This window comes from Suricata suricatta, chromosome 5 (assembly GCF_006229205.1).
Source record: "Suricata suricatta isolate VVHF042 chromosome 5, meerkat_22Aug2017_6uvM2_HiC, whole genome shotgun sequence".
NCBI lineage: Eukaryota > Metazoa > Chordata > Mammalia > Carnivora > Herpestidae > Suricata > Suricata suricatta.
In genome coordinates this window covers 2594369-2617891 of record NC_043704.1, presented here as the reverse complement: position 1 = coordinate 2617891, position 23523 = coordinate 2594369, and the positions used below count along the sequence as shown (strand labels likewise).

The 23523-nt window shown below is 55.3% G+C and overlaps 1 protein-coding gene across 1 annotated transcript in view; it reads right to left on the bottom strand.

Annotated features, from left to right (window-relative positions):
* The window catches only part of TRAPPC10 (trafficking protein particle complex 10), a 72802-nt gene extending 50272 nt beyond the window's left edge, over positions 1 to 22530 (bottom strand). Inside the window, 3 exon segments of the mRNA XM_029938855.1 lie at positions 1377 to 1512; positions 5347 to 5428; positions 22476 to 22530. Coding sequence (XP_029794715.1) covers positions 1377 to 1512; positions 5347 to 5428; positions 22476 to 22515 — 258 coding nt within the window. The 5' untranslated portion in view covers positions 22516 to 22530.
* Positions 22531 to 23523: the final 993 nt, after the last annotated feature.

Here is a 23523-nt window from a genome sequence, read left to right as displayed (position 1 = left end):
CTGGCGACAACGCCTTAGGAGTCGGGTCCACACAGGCCTTCCTGGGGCAGAGCACTGGCTGACCCGACGGGAGGAGTGTGTCTGCAGCCCCCAAGAAAGGCCGGTTCAGGAAGAATCATCGCTGGACGCTCAGCCTAAGCGGGAGGGCTGGATGAGGGGCAGGATAATCCTGTGGTCTTAGTGGCCCCCAGAGATAGCTTACTAGCAGCCAGGGGCAAACAGTAACTGCAGCTCGGAGACACCTTGACCACAAGATCAAATCTGACGCAGCCACCGAGTGGCCGCAGAGAGAAGGGGCAGTCAGCCCGCGGGCCCCGCACGGCCGTCTCCATCCGCAGGCCTACTCACGGCAGGGACCCTGGGCAAGGCCTGGGAACACGGCTTGGGAGCAGGTTCCCACCACCTCCTGGTAAGTGGGCCGCACTAGGCACGGGCTCTTTGTACAGATACGGCTCGTGCGGAATGCCTGCTTCCCCTCCGGGAGTCTAGAGTTCGGGCTGAGGCAGGCAGAGGGTGCCCGGGGGCCCAGATCCTGAAAGCAGCCCTGGGCGCTGACCTCTGCTGAGCTCCCTGGGGACAACGTCCCCCACGTGATGTCACGCTCACGCTGGAGGTTTAAGCCCGCCCCATGTGACCGTCTCCACCGGGGAAGGCTATGAGGCAAAACCAGCCAGGGCAAGAAGCTTCCAGCCCCTTCTCATCATAACGCTTATATAATACTACCTCCGGTGCTCAGATCCAGGTGAAACTGCCACAGTGTGGAACGGGCGTGCACGCCATCCCACGAAATGCCTGTTAGAGCTGGGACAGACAGGCAGAGAGGACCCACCGGGCTTCCTCAGTTCAGGACACGAGAGGTCTGTCATGAGTGACCAGCGTCTCTCTGGGCTCACACACACACACAACTGCACGTACACGTGAGGGCTATGACGCGGAGCGTCACTCGGGTAGTCCTGGAGCGTCTGCTGCGCGGTGCCAGACAGTCCCCGACCTCAGCCTGCACACCAGCAGGAGGGACCAGTGAGGGTCACGAGGTCACGTAACCGTGAGCGTGAACACAGGGCGCTCAAAAAGGAAGCCCGGGGTGCACGTGAACAATACCCAGCGGCCACGAGGGTGCAGGGAGCTCACAGGCTCTTGAAACACAGGAAGACTGAACCTGGCGATGACCAAGTGGGCAACGCACTGGACCAGGGCAGAAACGGGGAAGGACAAAGCCAGACGTCTGGCCGAGGAACGGAGGAGCGAGCACACCGAAACACCACATGTCAACAAGTCAAGCTGATTAATCAGAGCTGTCGCAACAAAAGCTCAACCCGTGAATTCTCAATCCTGTTCCAATTTTCTCGTAATTTTCTCCCTACAGAAATACTCACGCAGCATTCCGTCCAATAAATATGAAGAAAGGGGAAAGTGAGCAGGGCTTTGTTTCCGTCTTTGGGTAGCAGCTCCTCTTTGAATTGAACAAAGTTGGATTCCAGGTGAATCATCTTTGGAGCACGGCCATAGGACCTACAAACAATTTTTAAAGAGTCACTAAGGAAAATGAGGAAATGTTCAGCAGAAAGAAAAGGGGAAAATCCGACAATACTGTAATCACATCTGTAAGTCTGGAAGTACACAGAAGCTATTAGCCCTGAATTACAGCAACATTCTGTCCAGAAAAATCCCGTAAATGATCTCGACCAGGCTCAAACTCACCTATGAAAGCTGCCTCTCCGTAAGTCTGCCCCCTCACTCAGTGGCACACGCAGGACCATGTTCTACCTAACCACAGGGCTTCTTTGCAACCACACAGACCTCTGAGGAAAATGGCTTTTACTTGGAGTCTTACTATAAAAAGAAGTCACTATAAAAGAAGAGAGGTTCCCAAAAGCGCAGCTGGAAGATACGAAAGCTTTAAACTGTGTGTCTACCTGTGCGACCACCTGTATGATCCAACACAGAGGGCAGTCCGCTGCAGACACCCAGGGTGCGGCTGTAGGGGGGAGGGGGGCGGACGCCGGGCGCTGTCGAAGTGCACCACGCTGCAGGGGTCTCTTCTCTGCCCTCGGAGCCTCCCACAGCTGCACTGTGCGTGTTTCGTCCAGTCTAAGGAGCGTGCAGAACCACATCCAACAGGCCCGTGCGGACGCCCGAACTCGGGCCTTCTCCCTGCAGGCTCCCTGCTTCTCCCTGTCCGTTGGGAGACCAATCAGGTTCTCTCTTTCCCCCCTTTTTCTCCGCTGGTCTGGAAGTTCAAATATCTGTTTCCATGTTGCTGTTGGTGATGCTGTCATTGTCTAACATGCATACTTTGCTCCTTCGAAGACAAGAGTAAATGTCTATCTTTTCCTTGAACACAAGTACCTTCTTCTCTCTGCTGCTTCCCCACATCTAGAATCTTCCATGTTTCAGTTTTTAAAAGGGCCGATACCTTAACTTCAGCAAAATATTTTCCCAAGTCCTCTGCCGGCAGCCACTTCTTCCTCCTTCAAATTCTGGGTTGTTTCCCTCCTGTTGCAATGTGTCCTTTCGTCTTTCAGAGCAGCCCGGTTTCTGGTCACACGCATCTGAGAAAGGATCTGTTTGTTGTCTGCATTTCTTTCCTGACCATGTCCGCGTCGTGAATGGCACTCAGGAGTACACGTGTGTGGCCTAGAGTGGCCAGAAGCGACAGATCCTGGCCCCTGCTGGCTTCTGGCCCTTCGAGGGACAAACTTCCTCGGTCCCGTGTCAGCCAGGCCCACAGGCAGGGGCGCAGACTGGGCCCCCTGATCTGCACGCAAGTTTGACTCACATAGACTTCTAGGCAGGAAGGTGCATCCGTCACTCGGAGAAGCGCAGCGGCCCCGCTGCACTTTCAAGGCTGGTAGAGACCGCGCCTCGGTGTCCCGTCGTCTGTGTTCCTGGCACACGCTCTGGGCGACAGTGGTCGCTTTCGCCACTGGACTTTCGGTGAGCTGAGCTCCAATCCGCCGCAGGGAACATGGTGCCTGGCCCCCGTTCTCTGGCCTCTGTTCCAACACCCGTGGCTGTCCCCGCATCCCAGCGTGTCCTCGGGCCCGCACTCCCGGCAGGGCTGCGGAGCCCCGTCCTCCGGCTCACTGACGCCGCTCCACCACACCCCTGTTCACAGCATCCAGTAAAGCTCTGGCTTCAAGTTTAGTGACAAGGTCTACTCGACCAACTGTAAATTTTCATCAGAGCCACACGTACCTCCTTTAACATGTCGAACGGTATCCGGAAGCCTCTCTCTCTCTCTCTCACACTGACAAGTGGCTGCCCGGCCCAGCCTCTCCCCCTCCCCTCCTGTGCTCACACCCTAGAGCTGCTCAGACACATACCACCACAAGCCCAGATGCTTAACACAACACTGCCTCGCTCACATCTCAGGAAGCCAGAAGTTTGAGCTCAAGGCGGTGGCAGCGCTGGCCTCCTCGGGAAACCCCGAGGGAGACGCCTCAGTCCCTCCTGCCTCCTGGCAAACCAAGGCAGTCCTCGGCCGGCGGACCCTCAGGCCAGCGGCGGCCCCCCGCCTCCGCTCACACTCCTGTGCGTGCCTGCGTCTTCTCAGGACACCTGTCACCAGACGCAGGGCCCCTGCTACGCCAGGACAGTCTCCCGATATCCTCACGCCGTAAAGATCCACGCTCACAGCTTCCAGATGGACAGCTTTCAGGGCCACAGTGCCACCCACGTGTCTCCTCCAACACCTCGAGACAGGATGAGACCGGCTGTCCACGGTCCGTGAGGCAGATGAGGCCCAGCTCTGCCCGCCCCGCACCCTCCCGACGGCCCTCCCGCGCCCCCCCTGGTATTACGCGTGCAGCCCCCGGCGCCTGCGCCCAGCAACGCGCTCTGGCCGCAGCGCGCTTTCCCCAGCCGCCCCAGCTCTCCGGCCCAACCGTCCACCCCGGAGTGCCTCCCGCACGGCAAGCCTCGGCCAGCCCGCCAGTCCCCTCTCCCCGGCCCACATCCCTCAGGCCTCCTGATCCGGACAGGAAGGCACCGTGGACAGGCTAGGTCTCTTCCCGGGGCCACCCGAGGCCTGTCCCAGGACGCGGGGCTGGCACCTGAGCTCCGCGACGTGGCCGCACCTGTTCAGACCCTGGCCGCAGCTCCCTGCGCTGCCACGTCCGCACGGGGCCGGGGCTCCTCCGTCCCGCGGAGGCGGGTGACCGCTCCGGCCGCGCCACCTGGCCCCTGCCAGCACACTCCTGCCTTGGCCGGCGGCCGCCCTGGGCCCCGTCACCTGCCTCTCTGGAAGCCGCCTCTGCAGCCACAGGGGCTCGGCCTTCTCTCCGAGGCCTCCATCTCTCTTCCCTCTCCGGGAAGGTGCGGCGTCACCCCCGCATCACCCCCCGCCCCGTGCCTGCGCCTTCACGCCTCTTCAGTCCTTCCCTCCGGCTCGGGGACACGAGAGCTGAGCACACCAAATCCACACCGCTCCTCCTGGTCCCCTCGTCACCCCTCTTCTTGCCTCACGGACACAGCTCTTGTCGCTCCTCTCTCTGGATGTTTAATGGCATGTATTAGGGATCTGTCCGGACAGGAGTCCGTCCACCGGGTCGTCTCCCTCGTTGACGGCACCGGGCCTCTCAGGGGGTGAACAATCCTCCCACTTTCTATCCGCCCTTCCCATCAAACTTAGTAATAAATACAGCCCTCTAAGGCTGTAGTCAGACACAAGCACGAGACCGGAGCCCACAGACAGCCCTGGCGAGTGACACCCAGAGGCCACACTCCCCTTCCCGGAGTCCAGAAGCACGCCATGGTCGGCACGTCGACAGCGGGGACGAGGTGAGCCCGAGGTGAGCCCGAGTGACAGCCCGTTAGAACCAGACTTCCTGAACTGACAAGTCAAAACCCGGACAGTGTCCAGAAATCATGTTTAATCTGAGCAGAAAGCAGTTTCCCGAACAGGTCAGGAGCTGGACAATCACCCAGGAAGGGACCACGGCCGGCCCATCTGGCCGCTCCCCGGCTCTCGTGTCACGGCTCCCACACACTCCTCGTCCTTCAGGAAAACGCACAGGAGCTCGGGCGCAGGGCGGCCCTGCGGAGACACGTTCCAGCGGGGCGGCTGTCCGCGTCTCCGAGACCCTCAGCCGCACCAGGAAGCCTCAGACGTCATTCCTATACAGGACGGCCTTGAACCCTAAAGACCGGTCTCCTTTCTACAACCCTCTGTCTCGGTCACAAAATCAACACAGTCCTTAAAGAGTGAGGCCCACAGATTGTGACGTGTTCAGTTCGTTACAGTGCACTTTACAGCACAGGCTTTAACTCTGACTACCTCACTTGCTCACAGAAACGTCTGAAAAGTAAAGAGGGAGATAAAGCCAAAACTCAAACTTGCCGCACCTTCTCCATTCCATTGGTTCCCTTGGCAGCTGCTGGGAAAGCGTGGGGTAAATAGAGGTAAATAAGTTCTGATCTCCAGCACCTACAACAGGAAGAGAGAGAAAGGCGGTTACAACATTGTCAGGTGAATGCGGACAACGCAGGCTCTAGGACTCACGGAGTTGGTAACTGCAGACAATTCTGTATTGAGCAAGAGGACATCACAAAACAAGATCGTTCCCCACCTTTAAATAACTGATCTCAAAAATAAAAATGAGCAAATAAATAAACAAGGAACTGCTCTCCCCTACGCGCCTGCCCAGCTTCCCCCTTACAGCCCCTGCACGAGGCAGGGGCCGCCTTCCCCACGGAGAACGGGGATCAGGGAAGCGGAGCGCCCTGCCCGAGGCCACAGAGCTAAGGAGGGGGGAGCCACCTCCCGGGACTGTGACCCACAGGCATCGCTCCCCTCCACCTCAGGAGAACAGCCACAAATGCCAGGCAGAAAAGGAAACCCCGAGAGTGAACACGAGTTTCTTCACTAGAATAAACGCAATAAGCACAGAGATGCTGGTAGGAGCTGAAACGTACGGGACACTGTTCGTGCACGGGACACACGGACTACCGGGTGGGCCTCCTCTGCGCTGGCCCTCACTAGCGGCTCAGGTTCACGCTCACGGGCAGCGCCCAGGCCTGTGAACACAGCCCGACCTCACACCCGGGAAGGCCAGATGCAAGAGGCTGGTGCACTCTGAGCGGGGCCTGGCTGGGAACCGGGGACCGCACGCCCGGGTCAACCAGCTCCCCCCCGCCCCCAGCTCTAGGGACCGGGAAGGTCCATTAGCGCTCATCAGCTCATCAAATCATAGTAGAGCCACATCATTCTTAAGCTAAAAAAGAACCTTTTAATACAGATGACTCAAACCCTTATACTCGAGGATCCTCTAACTTTAAACAAAACCATTATCCAAATGGCTTTTGTATTGATCTTAAGGAAATCATTGGGAATTGATGTGGGCCATTAACACATTTGCTTATTTTGCTATTGCGAACATTGAAGAACCGAGACAAGACAAAACAAAACACATCCCCCAAACCACAGAAGGGTACGGAGTCCCCGCTGAAAGGAGCCAGGTCCCCAGGCAGCCGAGCATGCGGGCGGGGGCGAGGGGACCAGACACACAGCGGACACGGGAGCAGACGGCGCAGACAGCCCGAGGCCCGGCCCAGCTCCACGCCACCAGACTGCCACCACCTACGAGCTGACTGGGCCTGGGGACACCGCCACCCCTCCTGGGCCTCGGAGGACTGCCTGCGAAGTAGAAAAGGAAGGATACAGAGGTGGTGGCCACACAAAGAACCCGGGGCGAGACCTGACACCCGTACCTCGGGGCCCTCTCGCCACAGGTTTGGTTTTACGCTTTACGTCAGCCACCCTGGAACTCACTACAGAAAACACACAGCCGCCTCGGACCTCTGGCCCCGGCCCGCCGCCCCGAGGTTAACGCACCCAAACGACCACCCTTCAGCAGCACAGCACTGGGGACGACCTCTCGGACGCTCTCCCGTCTCCCTGGTGCCCACCGTCCTCGTTCCAGGGCCTCCCGGGGACACACGACATGTGTCCACGGAGCGAACAGCGGAACACCCCCTGTGCCCAAGCGAGCTCCCGGGAAAAGCCTGTTACAACAGTAAACCTCGTGTAAATGGAGACTAACTTTCTTACATCCTCTCGTGAAATAAATGTTTAATTTGTGTCCTGAATTTAATTTTAAAAGGTCACAGGTCAACCAGCACGATAACTGTGGGGCCTGCTCTGAACCGAACTGTGCCCCCCCCCCCAAAGCCACGTTCAAGCCCAGGCCCAGCAGCGCTGAATGGGACTGTGTGTGGAGAGCAGGTCTCTGAAGAGGCAGCCAAGTTAAATGAGGTCTTTAGGGTCCTCAGGCCCTGATCTGACCAGCGTATGCTCTCTCTCTCTCAAAAATAAATAAACATTAAAAAAATTTTTCTAAGTAGCTTTTAAAAGCAAAAATGAGGCTTAAGACTGATGTGCTCAAGTTTAGAGAACCCTGATCAGGAAATGGCCGTGTTTATTTTTCCACCCCCAAGCAGCCTATTAAAAGAGTAAACTCAAAGTATTTATTGCAACAACTAAGATCCATGTGTATGTGTCTGTGAAAGGGAGAGTGAGAGACAGAGACAGAGAGAAAGAGAGAGAGGGGGGAGACATTTCAAAATAATTACTAAGGGCAATTCGAAGCATAATCCCATTACATAAACCTCTCTCCCTGCGTGTGTGACTCCACGTATGACCCCGTTCTGGTCACTACAGGGGATGCGTGGACGGGAGGGCGAGGGAGGGCGAGGGAGGACGAGGAAGCACTCCAGGGGCGCGCACCCGCAGGCGAGGGCAGACACAGGAGCCACTCAGACACGAACGGAAACGCTGGGACAGGGCCTCGCTCTCGAGACAGGGCCGTAGGCACTTGGGACACCGCCCGCACCTGCAGAGAAGAGTTCAGGTCAGGCACCACTAGCAAGACAGGCAGAGCCGGCGCCGGTGTGAGGGCCTGTCTTATCACCTGCACGGGTAGTTAACCGGATTTCCTGTCACGTGACGGGCCAGACCTTCCGTAGTCCTGAATTAGTACTGTCCTCTGAAATGTTTACAAGTATACAGTTTTCTGTATTACTCACATAACTTAAAAGTTTTTATTCTAAAAGCAGGTAAGAACTAATGAAACACGGAGAGAAAGAGAAAAATATGATTTCAGGGATTTAAGCATAACTGGGTCATATGTCAATAAACTCAACATTTTTCTTATCCCTTTACAACAGACGGGCTTGGGAACTCAATACGGAGAAAGTAATTGGTAACTTAAATCAACACGAAAAGGACAGTGATGTGTCCAATTTACAAAATATAACTAAAGACACAGATGCATCGCTCAGCTTCTAGACCTCCGACAGTGAGAAAACAGCTATTTCTGAAACAACTCTAATCTTCAAAGTCGACCATAACTAAAGATAGAAACCTGTCGGCTACAGTCTTTTCTGACCCAAGATGCCGTCACTGAGACGCGAGTCTGAGCACAGCTAAGAGCGGCCCGATGCCCCGCCCCCACGTGCGGACACCGCGCAGGCGCCCGGCCAGGCCCCTCACCGCTGCTCTGCCGCTCCGGCAACGGAGGAGCACTGGAAAAGTTCGCGTTCAGTCCTTTCAAGCATGAAACCTTTATTTTAGGGTCCCCAGTACTACAAAGTCACAAAGTTAGTTAGTGTCAAAACATTTTTGAAATTCAGATTCTTAATTCTTTTTTTAAGTTTATTTGTTTTGAGAAAGAGTGAGAGAGAAGGGAAGGGGTAGAGAGAAGAGGAGAGAGAATCGCAAACAGGCTCCTTGCACTCAGCTCAGAGCCTGAAGCGGGGCTCGAACCCAGGAACCGTGAGGTCATGACCTGAGCCAAAACCAAGAGTCAGAGGATTAACCAACCGAGCCCCGCGGGGGCCCCCGGTTTTTCAGTCACCACGGTAGACAGCGACTGGGGCAGAATCGGTATGAGGCTGATACTGACCGAGGGGAGGACCTCAGGACGTCCTGCTTTGTGCAGAAATGCCTCAAACAGGACGAACCGCCGGCTCTGTGCCCGCTGGAAGTCTGTGTCCAGACTAAACCGTCCAAAGGGGCCCCGCTGAGGGACGAGATGGCGGGGTGCCCGCTCTCTGCACCTCGGGAGCACGGATGTCTGAACCAAGTAACATACAGGCGCTCTCCTTAGCCTGAAAGCAAAGCGTCCGTACCTGCGCTCAGAGCTGCCCGGTCGTCGTTGCTGGCGTTCCTAGCGTGCTTACGCAGCCATTTTTGAGACTTCAGGACTCGGTTATGACACGGGGCTTGAACAGGGCACTGAACGGTAGCGCTCGTCACCACATGGGGTTTCAGTGCGAGACAGACGTAAACCAGGCCTCCGGGGAAACACCAGGCTCCACTGACAGTTACCTCCAGCTGGGAAGGACGCAGAGCGTACTACCCGTAGAGTCATGACGCCCCACGATGTCCCCCCAGACACGTGGGAGGGCGTCCGGAGCCCCACGCCCCACGAACACGCCCCCTCCCACGGCCAGGGCGCAGACGGGGAGGGCGGCCGCTCACGTGGTCTTAAATGAAGAGATGACCCCGAGTGATCCCCTGGGCCCACTGGGTCAAGGGCCTCACGGGGTGTGTTCGGGGGCGGGGGCAGAGGAGCCAGACCAAAGAGCTGGTCCCCTGAGAAGGGCTGAACTGGTCGCTGGTGCCCTGAAGACAGAGGAGGAGCCTCGAGCCAAAGAACGCGGGTGGCCCCTGGATGCTGGGCAGACCCGCCACCCTCCGGGGCCTCCAGAAGGAATCAGCCCCGCTGGCCCCGTGACTCTGGCCCGGTGACGCCCAGACTTCCGACCTCCACGGCTCTAAGATAATGCGTTGTGTTCCTTTAAGGCCCTGAGTCCGTGTACTTTGTTGTACACAGAGAACCGGGGGCGCTCAGCCGGCAACGACGACAGCCCTGCGTACAGCACCTCCTCAGAGGGCCCGGGCAGCCTGGCTAAGCCGCACACGGCCTGGCACCAGTGGGCGCAGAGAGGGGCCGTCCACTCACTGTCCCTACGCAGACAGCACGGTGGCCGCGGACACCTCAGCCCCGGGCACACACGTGCCCCGCTCGGCGAATGGAAACCGAGGCCCAAGCACCTCCCTAAGCTGCTGGAGGCCAAGCAGCTGCTGAGCCCCAAAGCTGGGGCTGACTCACCTCCAGGCCACCCGCCTCTGCGCCCAACGTTCTTCCCTACGGCTCGGGGTGACTTCGTTCCTTCACTTTACTGAGCTAATTAACCTGCACAGAGGCTCTGTGGAAGCGGCGGGGCTGAAGGTACAGGTTCCTGCATTTGGAGGACGGAGTGCCCCGCCTCTGAGAACCACCTCGCCGGGACCCTGGAGGCTACCCAGCCGTGGGGTGCCTGGACGAGGAACGCACGACCAACTTCGAGGCCCTTCTAAGCAAGGGATTCGATGAGTCTATCTTTGAACAGATCCGTCAGAGGAAATATATAACTTATCGAACCTTTGCTTTACAGAGAAGTTTTCGGGAAGAGCCATCCTTTAGGTGTGTGGCTACGGAAGCAAGCTAAGGTTGGGCGGTAGGCAGTGCGTTCCCGTCTGAAAACAAGGGGGAGGGTGAGAGTGACAGAGAGAGAGAGAGACACAGAGCGAGCACCGTCAGTTACCCGAACGCTGCACGCACTTGCCCACAGGCCCACAGACCACACCGGGTCGATTGCTCAACCGCTGTCGGTACAACGGACTTTCAAACAGTAAGACGTCCCAGGTCTCGTGAGGACGGGGCGGTGCACAGCTGCTATACATTGTGTGCCGTCAGCACCGTAATGAAACTGAGAATGCTCCTCACCGGCAGCTCTTTCAGGGGAAACCTGGTATCAGATGCGTAATCATAGAATATAGAAAACCCCCCCGTGGCCCTACCCGAGTGTCCGCACATAAAAGGTTTCCACATTTGCGGGTTGGAGGTGGGGAGTGAGGTTAATGAGAAAAAACAAACAAGACCCAGATGTGATTCAGATTCGAGAAGCAGAAACCCAGGTTTAGTCTGTCCCGCGAAATGACTGGGAGCTGACCCCTCATTTCTGTGTATCAACACCGCCCTCCCTTTGTCACGAGGCACATGCTTGAGAAGCAAGTGAGCCGCGCCCCCGCCCCCCCCAGCTCGGTGCCACAGAGGCCAAGGGGAAGGCAAAGTCATTTCCCACAGTCAGCATGACGGGGATGATGGAGAGCTCTCCTATCCAGCCGTCAGCCGTCCTGCCCAAACACGGGCCTTGAATCACAAGTCAGCTCCAGTGCAGGGTGCGCCCACGGCCCCAGCCTGCGCCTGGGGCCTGCGCCCTGCACACTGGCCGCTCCCCAGCGCTGCACCTCCCTCTCCCTGCAGCCAGTCTACACAACAGTTACTACCCCGGGGTGTGATCAAAGGGGAAGAAGCACAACCTGTGCCAGCGGTAGTCAAGCTGTGATCCGCGGGAGGGGGAGGGCGCCGCAGCCAATCCGCAGAGACGGATCGCAAGATACAGAGTCCCAAAGTCGTCTTCCTTTTCCGCGTGCAAGAGCGCCACAAGGTTTGAGTGAACAATTCTAACCAGGACTGTCCCCTTCTCTCGCACTCGGAGATCAAACACACCCTAAAACTCAGGAGATGAGACCGAACGAGGACTGGAGGAGTGCATCTAAGAAAAGAACACTGAAGACTTAGGCCTCATCGGCTTACGTATTTTTTAATAAAGAAGATGTGGGGTGGGGCACCGGGTGACTCAGTCCGTTAAGCCTCAGGTCATGATCTCATGGCTCGTGGGTTCGGGCCCCACGTTGGGCTCGGAGGGGACACTGCAGAGCCCGCATGGGAATCTCTCTCTCTGCTCTTCTGCGTGTCCACGCACATGCACGCATTCTCAAAATGAACTTAACAAAAAGTTTTTTAATAAAAAGAAAAGAAAATATAGAATGACTGTAGCAGTTTGAATCAATATTCACAAGTTGAAGAGATCTAGCCTGCCGCAGCCCCGCCCCTGCTCTGGGGCCCCGCCCCTGCTCTGGGGCCCCGCGGAGAAGGCGCCTGAGACCGCGCTTTCCCCGGGGCTCCCAAAGACCACCTTCTCGCGAGGCCTGGCTGCAGCTTCCAAAGGGTGCGCCACCGTGGACGGCAAGTGAGCAACACCTAGCAAAAGCACGTGTTTAGCGCAGCCCCGCAACCGTGAAGCGGTCGGTCCCGACAGGCACGCGCACAAGGCTCTTTGTTTCAGGACTGTAGGAAATAGCCAGACACGACACCATCCATCTCCCCGGACGGGGGCCAGGTCGAGTAATCGACTAACAGCTACGTAACAGAGATCTACAGGGCTGTAAAAACCAACAGGAAAGATCTCCAGGAGATGTTGAGAAAAAAGGTGAGGGGGGGAAAGTGTGTGTGTGTGTGTGTGTGTGTGTGTGTGTGTGTGTTCCGCAATCTCCTATGGGTGGCTCAGTCGGAGGGGGGAAAGTGTGTGTGTGTGTGTGTGTGTGTGTGTGTGTGTGTGTTCCGCAATCTCCTATGGGTGGCTCAGTCGGTTAAGCCTCCGACTTCGGCTCAGGTCAGATCTCACGTTCGTGGGTTCAAGCCCCGTGTCAGGCTCTGTGCTGACAGTTAGCTCAGAGCCTGGAGCCTGTTTCCGGTTCTGTGTCTCCTCTCTCTGCGCCTCCCCCTCTCATGCTCTGTCTCTCTCTGTATCAAAAATAAATAAAACGTTAAAAAAAAATTAAAAAAAAAAAAAGGAAGAACAAATACGTATGAATTTTTTTTACGGAAGGCGAATACGCAGGAGAAGGAAGGGGCAGGGTGGAGAAGACAGAGGCACACACTACGTCTTGCTTGTCCACATGCCCTTGCTGGGAAGACTTGATTTTGAAAGCATGTAAATATTTTATATTATTACAAAACAAAGTTAAATTTTTAAATAGCGTTCCCTAAAAACATCAGAAAAAAATACAATAAATGAAGTTAAATGTAAGCGCAGTGGGTTGTCTAAGCGCCGAGAAAGAAGTCGGACCAGGGGGGCAGTCTGCGCTCCTAGCCGGCAGATCCAAATGCCAGAGAGCTACTGAAAACGTTCTAAGTCTGGGTTCACGAGTCACGGTCGAGGGCAGAGGGAAAGACACTGCGTGAGGTGGTCCCTGGACCTGCAGCATCCCCATCGCCTTGGTGCGCGTTACGCGTTACACATGCTCGTGCCCAGGCCCACCCGACCTGCTGAATCAGGGGCTGGGCTGGAGCCCGGGGTCAGGCTCTAGCAAGCCCTCTGGGGGATTCGGACGCAGCTCTAGTTTAGAACGCTCTACCTCTCTCATCCCCGAGTACCGCAGAGTGGGAAGAAAGAAAGTACGGGAGAGACAACAGCTAACTAAAATCCTTAAGTCCTGAAACTGGATTGAAAAGATCAGTGTGAACTTATGATGTACTTTACCTTTAAACTCCTAGCTCTGCCCCCTGGAAAGATGACCCGGCAGCAACCAGAAGCCCAAGCATGAGACTGGGGTGCTGAAAAACCTTTTTCCACCAGAAAGAATCAGGGCTCCTTGGAGGAGCAGCTGACCCCAGGTCCGAGGCAGGAGACGAGTCTGGAACACGTCACACAGCAGAGACCAAAGCCACCAGCCAAGGTCCCTACAGACCGCAAGCCAACTAACCGCAGAGACGGAACACCGCGCGGCGGTAAGGATGACAGGGCGCCTGGGGGGCTCGGCCACCTGCTCGGCTCGGGTCATGATCTCACAGATCGTGAGTTCGAGCCCGGCATGTGGCTCTCTGCTGTCACTTCAGAGCTTGCCTCGGATCCTCTGTCCCCCTCTCTCTGGGCCCATCCAGGTGCTTGCACTCACTCTCTCTCCCAAAAAAAAAAAAAAAAAAAAAAAAGACAACAACGGGCAATGGACTAAAACAAATCAGGTATGTTTAAATCTTCACATTTATAATGAGACTTAAAAAAAAAGCTAACTGATCAGCGCTGGAGGATACAGTGAACCAACTCATTGTGAAAACGGTACGTAAAGGAAACGAATACAAGGCACTTAGTGTGCCTTTCCTGTGCAAACGACACCACTGAGTAACCGAAGAGTACAGGTGCGTCCACGTGTGCGCACACACACACACACACACACACACACACACAGCGTTTCCAGCGACGTTTCCGCTAACACGTAAAGAAGAAATGGCAACACTCGAATACCACCATTCCGCAAGGCACAGGGCATTAAAGACAGGAGAATGGCTGCTACCACCAGTGAAAGGCTGGGGGACCCTACGTACCCCGATGGAGACCCGCCATGATCATCCAACCCAAACCTGACGCAGCTCCTGGGAGACACAGAGCCCTGACGACAGAGGATGGCGCCCTAGGACACCACGGGACGCAGCTCCCAAAGTGGGGGGACCAGCATGACTTGGCCACAGGACAAGGAACCTGGGCTCCTCTGTAAACTGCCAAGAACAAAACGGAGATGGAGGGAAACCGAAATTTGAAGACAGAAGAGCACTGAGCTGCAAACCTTACTGGTACGCTAATTAATTCAAAGATGGGAAAAAAATAGAAGATATTGATGATACACTGAAAATGTAAACACTGGGGTGCCTGGGTGGCTCAGTCTGCTAAGCGTCTGACTTCAGCTCAGGTCATGATCTCACGGTTCGTGGGTTCAGGCACGTCATTCATGCGCACACTGTTCGTGGGTTCTGTGCCGTCAGCACAGGTCTGGAGCCTGCTTTGGATTCCTTCTCCCTCTCTCTCTGCCCCTCCCCAGCTCACACTCTTGTCTCTCTCTCTCAAAAATGAATAAATAGGGGCGCCTGGGTGGCTCAGTCGGTTAAGCCTCCGACTTCGGCTCAGGTCAGATCTCACGTTCGTGGGTTCGAGCCCCGCGTCAGGCTCTGTGCTGACAGCTAGCTCAGAGCCTGGCGCCTGCTTCCGGTTCTGTGTGTCCTTCTCTCTCGGCCCCTCCTGCTCTCATGCTCTGTCTCTCTCTGTCTCAAAAATAAATAAAACATTAAAAAATTTTTTAAAAAAAGAACTTTAAAAAAATGAATAAACATTTAAAATATATTTTTAAAAAATATATGAACACTGAGTATTTGATATTAGGGAAGTGTTTTAGGTGTGATACAGATTTTATAAGTCCTGACCTTTCAGGGGCGCCTGGGTGGCCAGCTGGTTAGGTGTCCAGTTCTTGATTTCTGCTCAGGTCATGATCTCACAGTTATGAGATCAAGCCCTGAGTTGGGCTCAGCACAGAGCACAGAGCCTCCTTGGGATTCTCTCTCTCCTTCTCTGTCTCTCCCCAGCTCGTTCTCTCTCTCTTTCTCCCTCTCAAAATAAATAAATAAACTTAAAAAAATTAAAATAAAACAATCCCAGCCCCGATCGTTTCCAGGCCTGCTGTCTTGAAAGCCACACACGGTCCTCACTCGGCCGCCATGGCAGGAGCAGCTCCAACAAGACCAATCTGTTTTCTCCCAGGACTGGAGCCCGGAAGTCCAAGATCAGGGTGCTGGCCACTCAGTTCCAGGTGCCTGCTTTCTCCCCGGGTGGGGCCTCCGCCTGCCATGCCCGAGGAGGAAGGGAGCCCTCGAGTCATAGGCCGCTGACGCCATCCTCAGGGCCCACGTCCGCCCCTAAGCCGCTCAGCACCCCAAGCCCCCCCGGTTCCCAGTGCCACCACCCGGGGATCAGGGCTCCCACATACGACCTTCAGGCCGTGACACCCCCACGTACGGATAAATTACGTGGTGCGTGGGAATTGCTTCAGAGTAACACAGGACTGGGGGGCATGGGGACCAAGACTGGCGAATTCTTCCATCTGCTCAAGCTGGGTGATGGGTCTGCAGGGCTCCTTCATACTGTTCTTGCTACTTTTGTACACTTCTGCAAGTTTCCATAATGAAAAGTAGAATTGCTACAACTCGCCGACTTCTCTTGCCCTTTTCTTCCTTCCACGGCACTTATGACAAGTGTATAATTTACTGCCCGTGCATATTGGCTGCCTCTCTTGCTGGAATGTAGGCCCTTCAAGGCCTGGGGTCTTCACTCAGGGGTGTAAGCGAAGCCCCTACGACGGTGGGGGCCAGGTCCCAGGTGCTGAGTCCTCGGCTGCTCACGGGTGAGCCTGGGCCAACCCTACCCCGGCCAGCCAGGGCGCCGGCGGCACAGGGTGCCCTGCAGCAGAGTTAAGGCCAAGTGCGGGGTGTCAGGACACGTTCCCAGGCGATGGATGCAATTTTAGAACGGGAAAACTCATCCCGAAGGCTCCTAGCGGGGCTGCCTTACTCAGCTCTTGGACTTAGGAAGCGAGAATTTTATTTTACTCAACTGTATGGCAAGGGCTTTCACTGAGGGACAATTTTAGGGACAAGCGCCCCTTCCGTGTGGGCCGATGGCGCCTGCCTCCCCACCTCCTCGGTCACGCCGTGGTAGGGAGGACGCGGCCCTCACTGCGCCATCAAACATGGAGGGACCCTGGCCAGGCACAGCAGAACCCGCCTTGGCGTCTTCACCTGCACAATGACCTGTGACGGCCATCCTGTGCCCCCTGGAAACCTACTCACTGGCCCGCTCGGCTCTGCGTGCCCGTAAACGGTGAGCAGTGGAGGCAAAGGTCACTGCCCGAAAGGGTTCTTATAGGTCCGAGGCTCCACCTGCAAGTTTAGCTCTAAAACATTTGCAATTACTTGCCAATGCTCAACAGACCCGCTGGTGACACGGAACATTGCAAACACACAAGAGCTCCCAGTGGAACCAAGGTCTAAACCTGTTGTCAGTTTCCTCCTAATTTCTCTGCTCACTTTCTTTAAAATTTTGCCAACAAGGACCTAAAATAACATGAAGGAACAAAGCACAGCGAACACAAGCACAAGAAGCTAAGTAAAGGCGTTTATCCCCCGGGGGAAATACTGAAGGAGAGAGAGACTACCAAACACGTCCGCTTTCTCAAAGTACCATCCTACCTCGTGCCACCATCTAGAGCCCCAAACCCCAGACGCCAAGGGATCATTCCCGTCAGGAGATCAGCAAGGACAAGCCTCCACCATCGAGGCAGCAACAGAAAGCCAGGGAAACGCGCGGGATGCTGGCTGATGTGCGCCCAGACGCCAGAGCAGACGCTGGCGCGGGAATGAACTCGGCCCCCAAACGGCCCATCCACCTGCCGACCCCCTGAACCTGTGGATGGGATCTGACTTGGAGAAAGGACCTTCGTTGATGTAATCAAATTCAGGATCTCAAATGAGACCACGCCCGATCATCCAGGCGGGCCCTAAATCCCACGACACGTGTCCCGATACGAGACAGGGAGCAACGCAGAGAGAGAGAAGCCACGTGAGACAGGCAGCCACGGGACGGAGACAGGAGCGGTGGGCCGGCAGCGGGCAGAGGCCGGGGGTCCCCCCAGCAGCCGCAGGAGCGAGCGCGGCCTACAGCACCTTGGTTTTCCGCTTCGGTCTCCAGAACTGAGGAAACAGACTTCCGTGGTTTTAAGCAGCAGGTTTCTGGTAATTTGTGACAACGACCCTAGGAAACTAATGTATGTGGATAAAATACAAAATAAAATGCACACTTTTTCTGAACACTATTTCATGTTTTAGTCATATTTTTGGCTTTATCTCTTACATGTCAAACTAAACACCACTGAACCGTAATTCAGAAGCTGTCCAATCACCAATAAACATGTAAAGGGAACTAATCGTCATGTAAATGCACTCCCAAACAACTATGATGACCTTGGGCTGGACAAAGGGGTCCTGGATACAGTATCAAAAAGTACCACCCAAAAGAAAAAAAACTGATAACTAGACTTCATCAAAAATAAAAATGTTTGTACCTCAAAAGATAGCATGAAGAAAATTAAAGACCGCCAAAGATTGGGAAAAAATACTTACAAATCATGGAACTAACAAAGGACAAATAGAATGAACTTTTATAAGTCAACAATAATATAATTTTTAATAGGGCAAAAGAGGGGCGCCTGGATGGCTCCATAGGTTAAGTATCTGACTTTGGCTCAGGTCACGATCTCACGGTGAGTTCGAGCCCCGAGTCAGGCTCTGCGCTGACAGCCCGGAGCCTGGAGCCTGCTTCGGATTCTGTGTCTCCCTCTCTCTCTGCTCTTCCCCTGCTCACGCTCTGTCTCTCCCTGTCTCTCATTCTCTCTCTCAAAAATAAAAACATTTAAAAATTTTATTTTTAAAAAAAGGACAAAAGAGGGGCGCCTGGGGGGCTCAGTCAGTTAAGCTTCTGACTCTGGATTGTGCCTCAAATCATGATCTCTGTTCAAGAGTTCAAGCCCTACTTCTCTCTCTCTCTCTCTCTCTCTCTCTCTCTCTCTCTCTCTCTCTCTCTCTCTGACTCTCCCTCACTCACGCATGCATGGATGCACTCTTGCTCTCAAAAAATAATAAACTTAAAAAAAAAGGGCAAAGGACACCTGGGTGGCACAATTGGTTAAGTGTTCGACTTCAGCTCAGGTCATGATCTCACAGTTCGTGGGGTCGAGCCCCGCATAGGACTCCTCGCTGTCCGTGCAGAGCCCACTTCAGATCTTCTGTCCCCCTCACGCTGTCCCTCCCCCACTCCCACTCTGTCTAAAATAAAAACAACTTAAAAAAAAAGAAGAGAGACAAAGGGGTACTCAGAATTGGTAAAAATGCTCAAACTCACGAGGCAGGAGGGAAATGCAAATTAAAACCAAAATCAGATACCACCTCACGTCCGCCGGGATGGCTCCGATGGAAAAGACAGACGCGTGTGTGTCCACAGGAGTGCGGAGCGACTGCGGCCCTGGGAGGCGGCCGGTGGGGACGGCAGGCTGGACACTCGCTTCGGAAAACCTCGGAGTGGTTCCTTATAAAGTTACACGTAAGCTCATCACACGGCACAGCAGTCCTGCTCCTGAGAACCCTCCCCCAGGGAGTGACAACACGCCCACCTGGACAGGCGTGCAAACGCTCCAGCCGCACTGTTCACAATGGCTAGAAAGTGCAAACAATCCGAAGGTCCATCAACCGGGGGAAAGCTTGTGTGGCCGCGGCCCGCGCCACGGCGGCCGCTACCCGGAAATGAAAGCAACGGGCTACAGACGGAGGCACAGCCTCCGAAGGCGAGGACGACGGGCCTCCAGACGCCTCGGGGACACAGGGTCGCCCCGAGGCTGCGCGCCACAGGACTCCGCTTGTGCGCAATGCCTAGAAAACACCAGGGCAGAGGGACAAAGCAGACGTGTGGTCCTGGAGGGGGGGGGTGTGCATGCCGGGACTTCTCTTCTAGAGGGACCCCCGCAGCCCCGGGTGCGGCCTGGGCAGGCGCAGGGGGAGGCGGCGCAGGCTGGTGCTCGGGGGAGCCACAGCGAGGGGGGGACAGGCGTGGAACTGCACATAAACGTCAGAGATCAACGGCCCCTGGGGCTGGACTGGCGTCAGCTGTGGGAGAAAGAGAGGCGTCGTCAACATCCCATTTAAAACCCAAATATTCGGCAAGGGTTCAGGGCAGTGGGAGCGACAGGTATGCCCGGGGGACAAAGGCCGGTGGCCGGTGGCAGAGGGACGGGATGGCCCAGAGGCGGTGAGGAACCGGCGCCCGGTGACCCACACGCCGAGTCCGTGCTCCCGTGAGCAGAGGCTCTGATGACACGGCGGCCGCGAGGCCGTCACCTGCACGCCCGCAGACAGGCCACCGCCTCTGGCCTCCGGTACCCACGGGCGCACCAGGCCTCCCGGCCCGCTCCCCCAGGGCGCCGCTCCCGTGCCGTCCGCCAGGGGCACTAGCTCGGACGCCGCAGGGCTGGGGAAGAGAAGTCAGACGCCGGAGTTTCGTCTGCACAAAGCAAATCGTACTTTCCTAGAAACTCCTCAGAAGCCCATCTTGTACATCAGGCCTGGAGGCAAAGTGCACACAGAAAAGGGACTTCACCTCCCCGTGATCCGTTCAAATCCACCAGAGTTAATCCTCCAGTACCGTGCGTTTCCCACCCACGGACCCTGGTGCCTCCCGGCACCTCGGCAAACCCACGGAGGCCCCATCGGAGAGCGTGCTGAATTTGTGAGGAAGACAGCAATGCCGGAGAGGGACCGCCCCCCCCCGCCCCCCGCCACAGGCCTTCGGTTCCAGTATCAGGTCCTACACTCCTTTCAACAACGTCGCTATACCGCAGGTTGCTATGAGAGGGAAGTACCACCCCCACCCCACACACACCCACCCACCCAGAGGATGGCACTGTCCAATAACCTGACTCCCAAGCTACAGAAGTTGTACAGTGCCCAACAGGTACAAGCATCCCATTAATATGTTACTGTGGTTATCTAAGAATGAAATAAAAATGTTCCTTCCAATTTATGTGTATTAGTTTTCTCAAATAACTACTGTTAAGATGTAATACTTCCTTAGTAAAAGTATTAGGACCTAACTAATAAATGCAATTATGAAATATTCTTCTTAACCTAGAGATACCACGAAAACTTACTGAACCGCTAAAGTCACTGTGAACAAAGAAAGTGCAGGAATCAAGGTTTAGCAGTTAACTTTTATCTGCTCAGTGATTACTCTTCGGAGCGCGTCTCAACCCTGAGATTGGTTCTACGCCACCCCTACCTCACGGATGAGGAAGAGATCACTAAACGCCGCGGTCACGCTGGAAGGCCGACCTGGTTTAGCCACCCACACCTGCGCGCGCACACGCAACACGTAAAATGCAGGGTGAGCACACGGGGCGGCACCGTCAGCCCCTGCCCTCCAAATACCCCTCGCCAAACAGCTGCGCTTCCCTCAGGACAAATGTGCTCCCCATCTCAACTGCTGATTCGCAAGCGGCTTAAAAATTTAATACAGGCCAAGACCTACATTTATGTGCGTCAATTAAAAAAAAAAAAAAAAAAAGACAAGGGGCGCCTGGGTGGCTCAGTCGGTTGAGCGTCCAGCTTCAGCTCAGGTCATGATCTCACAGTTCGTGGGTTCGAGCCCCGCGTCGGGCTCTGTGCTGACAGCTCTGAGCCTGGAGCCTGTCTTCGGATTCTGTGTCTCCCGCTCTCTCTATGCCCCTCCCCAGTTCATATTCTGTGTCTCTCTCTCAAAAATAAACATTTAAAAAAATTAAATAGATAAATTAATTTTTAAAAAGACATGTTAAGTTACATTTCTGGTACTCAAACTGAGTGGTTAAATCACAGGCACCATACTTTCAGGGTGGGTGGAAAATTACAATGTGCAAATTTAAAAACCATAACCTGGGGGGAGGGGGTCTAACCCCAACAAGGTTCAAAGCATTTACATTTCTGCTGGGTTTTGCTGCCTTCCCCCCTTCCACTATTTATAATGTCAGATGTAAAACCCCAAGTACAGAGAGTCAGAAAAATAAAATACGCAATCTAGGAAGTGACCGGTCAGATCAGGCCATCTGGATGAGCGCTATTATTTTTCGAACAGTATACACTTCCATGTGGATAGTCCGTGCCGTTTGAGGCATGATGCCAACAGCCAACAAAAAACCCCGCAAATCAGCGGAACTACACTAACTTTGTCCACTAAATGGGAGCTGGAAGAGGACCATATCTTTCCTATTTCCTAACACACCTTTGAACAGAAACCTAAGTCTTTATCCCACAGTGGAGAACTGAGCCAGCGGTTGGGGTGGGGGTGGGGGGAACCTAAGCCACAAGTTAAATTTAGATAGAATAAAACTGCTGGATTTTTTTCAGACTGGGCAGTTTTCGTGATTAATAAATTCTACTACAGGGAATCAAACCGCTGCGATCAGGGGACTGATCTCACCGTCACTCTCACATTATCAGCACCACTACCGGCTCAGCGGACCTCTCTGCACACTTCTCTGGGATTTACTAACTTAGTCCTGGGTCTGAGGAGCCCCCACCGAGAGAGTCAGGAGGAGGCGGTGAGAGGGCAGGTTCACAAACCCTGAATTAATTATGGACCAAAGGCCATGATGATTTACCAGTAGGTGCAGAATATTATTAAAATAACTCAGCAAGCTTTTCAAGTAGTAACGTATTCTCTTTACCCCCAGTCTCCGGGCACTTCCCACCTCTTCACGGTCACCCATGTGTGAGCAGTTCCTAAAGGTACCTGACCCAGTCACACTCAACGTTGTCCTAGGAAGGTCCTCACAATTCACTTCTGCTTCAAGTAAAATGTCCCCAATTCAATGAGAAAGATCAAAACCAGGCAGAGGCTCTGCCGTCACCAGAAAAGGAATGAGGCCCGACTTCCCAGGTTCGGGGCTGGCCGGGTATCCAGGACAGGCCGCCAGGCTTGGAAATCAGAAATGTTGCAAACTTGAGACACCGTGTCCATAGGATAAAAAACCTGAAGAACACGGAGCCTCTGGGTGGATTCTGAACAGGCGGGTTTCCTCTGGCCTCCGTCTCCTGCTCGGACTAGCTCCTTCCTGCAACCCGGGGGGCCCGGAGGGCGGGACGGGGCCTCCTGGAGCGTCAGCCCCAACGCAGACACACGGAGCTGAGCTCAGGCGTGGACCTCCCAGAACCTGGCACTTTCAAAGGGACCGGTCTTACTTTTCCAGCTGACGTCCTCCCAAGCCCGCTGACAGGTCATGTGCCTTTTCAGACTCTGACTCGGTGTGGTGTCCACACCAGGGACAAGGCATTACAGCAGACCTGCAGGAAAGGAAAGCTGTCCGCTAGCGGTCATTCAACACGCGTGTCCATCACCGTTCCCGCCCTGGGCCAGGACACCCAGGAGCCCACAGAACCAGATCGCATACAGAGGACAAGCCAAGGGGAAGGAGCAGTAATCAGATTCTGTGGATCACCCGGCGTTCCAAGGAGGCCCTTCCAGGACCCGGATTCCACGGAGCCCCACGGCCCTTCTTCCCCGAGGGCCCAGAGCGCCTGGTAGTGGGGGGCCTCCGCAGCGCCACAGGCACCTGTCCTCTGGGGCTGAAGGTGTGCGGGTGCGAGGCCTTGAGTAAGACTTTCAGGTGACAAATATTCCGGGGGAGAAAAGAGCTACTGCTGAATGACGCCAGGGTCCCAATCCAGAGGAGCCGCAGCCTGTGTCCCTAAGGAGGTCTGCTGGGACAAGAGGAAGCAGCACTCCATCTCTCGGGGATCTGAAAACAGGGAGCCCGCAGGGAGTGAGTCCACCCACCAGAAAGATACAAAGTAAAGACAGGAAATAGAGGTGCTCAAGACCCACAGAGCAGCTCCGGCCTGGGCGGTCGATCGTGCAGAGAAAGTGCCTGCCTCCAAAGCACGGAAGCCCACCGGGGAAAAACCACCTGAATACTGTCACTGGGAGACACCTCCCTGAAGACAGGGAACCCTCGGCCACACGTGGACATCTCCCATAACCCCCGGACTCTTTTAAGCTTCTAACCGTCAAGTAACGATTACACCGTAAAGTGTAGATCAAACGGCCCCGAGTGCAGGGCGACAGGGAGCCACCCGTCTAGCGGCCCCGAGAGCGAGCGAGCCGGCCGCCGGGGGACGCTCCTGCGGGCGCAGCTGGGGCGTGTCGGGCGGCATCCGTGCGGCGGGGCTGTCCTCGGGCTGGGGGCCTGCGGGAAGGGCTCGTGCGCAAGGCGCCCGGAACCGGCGGTGG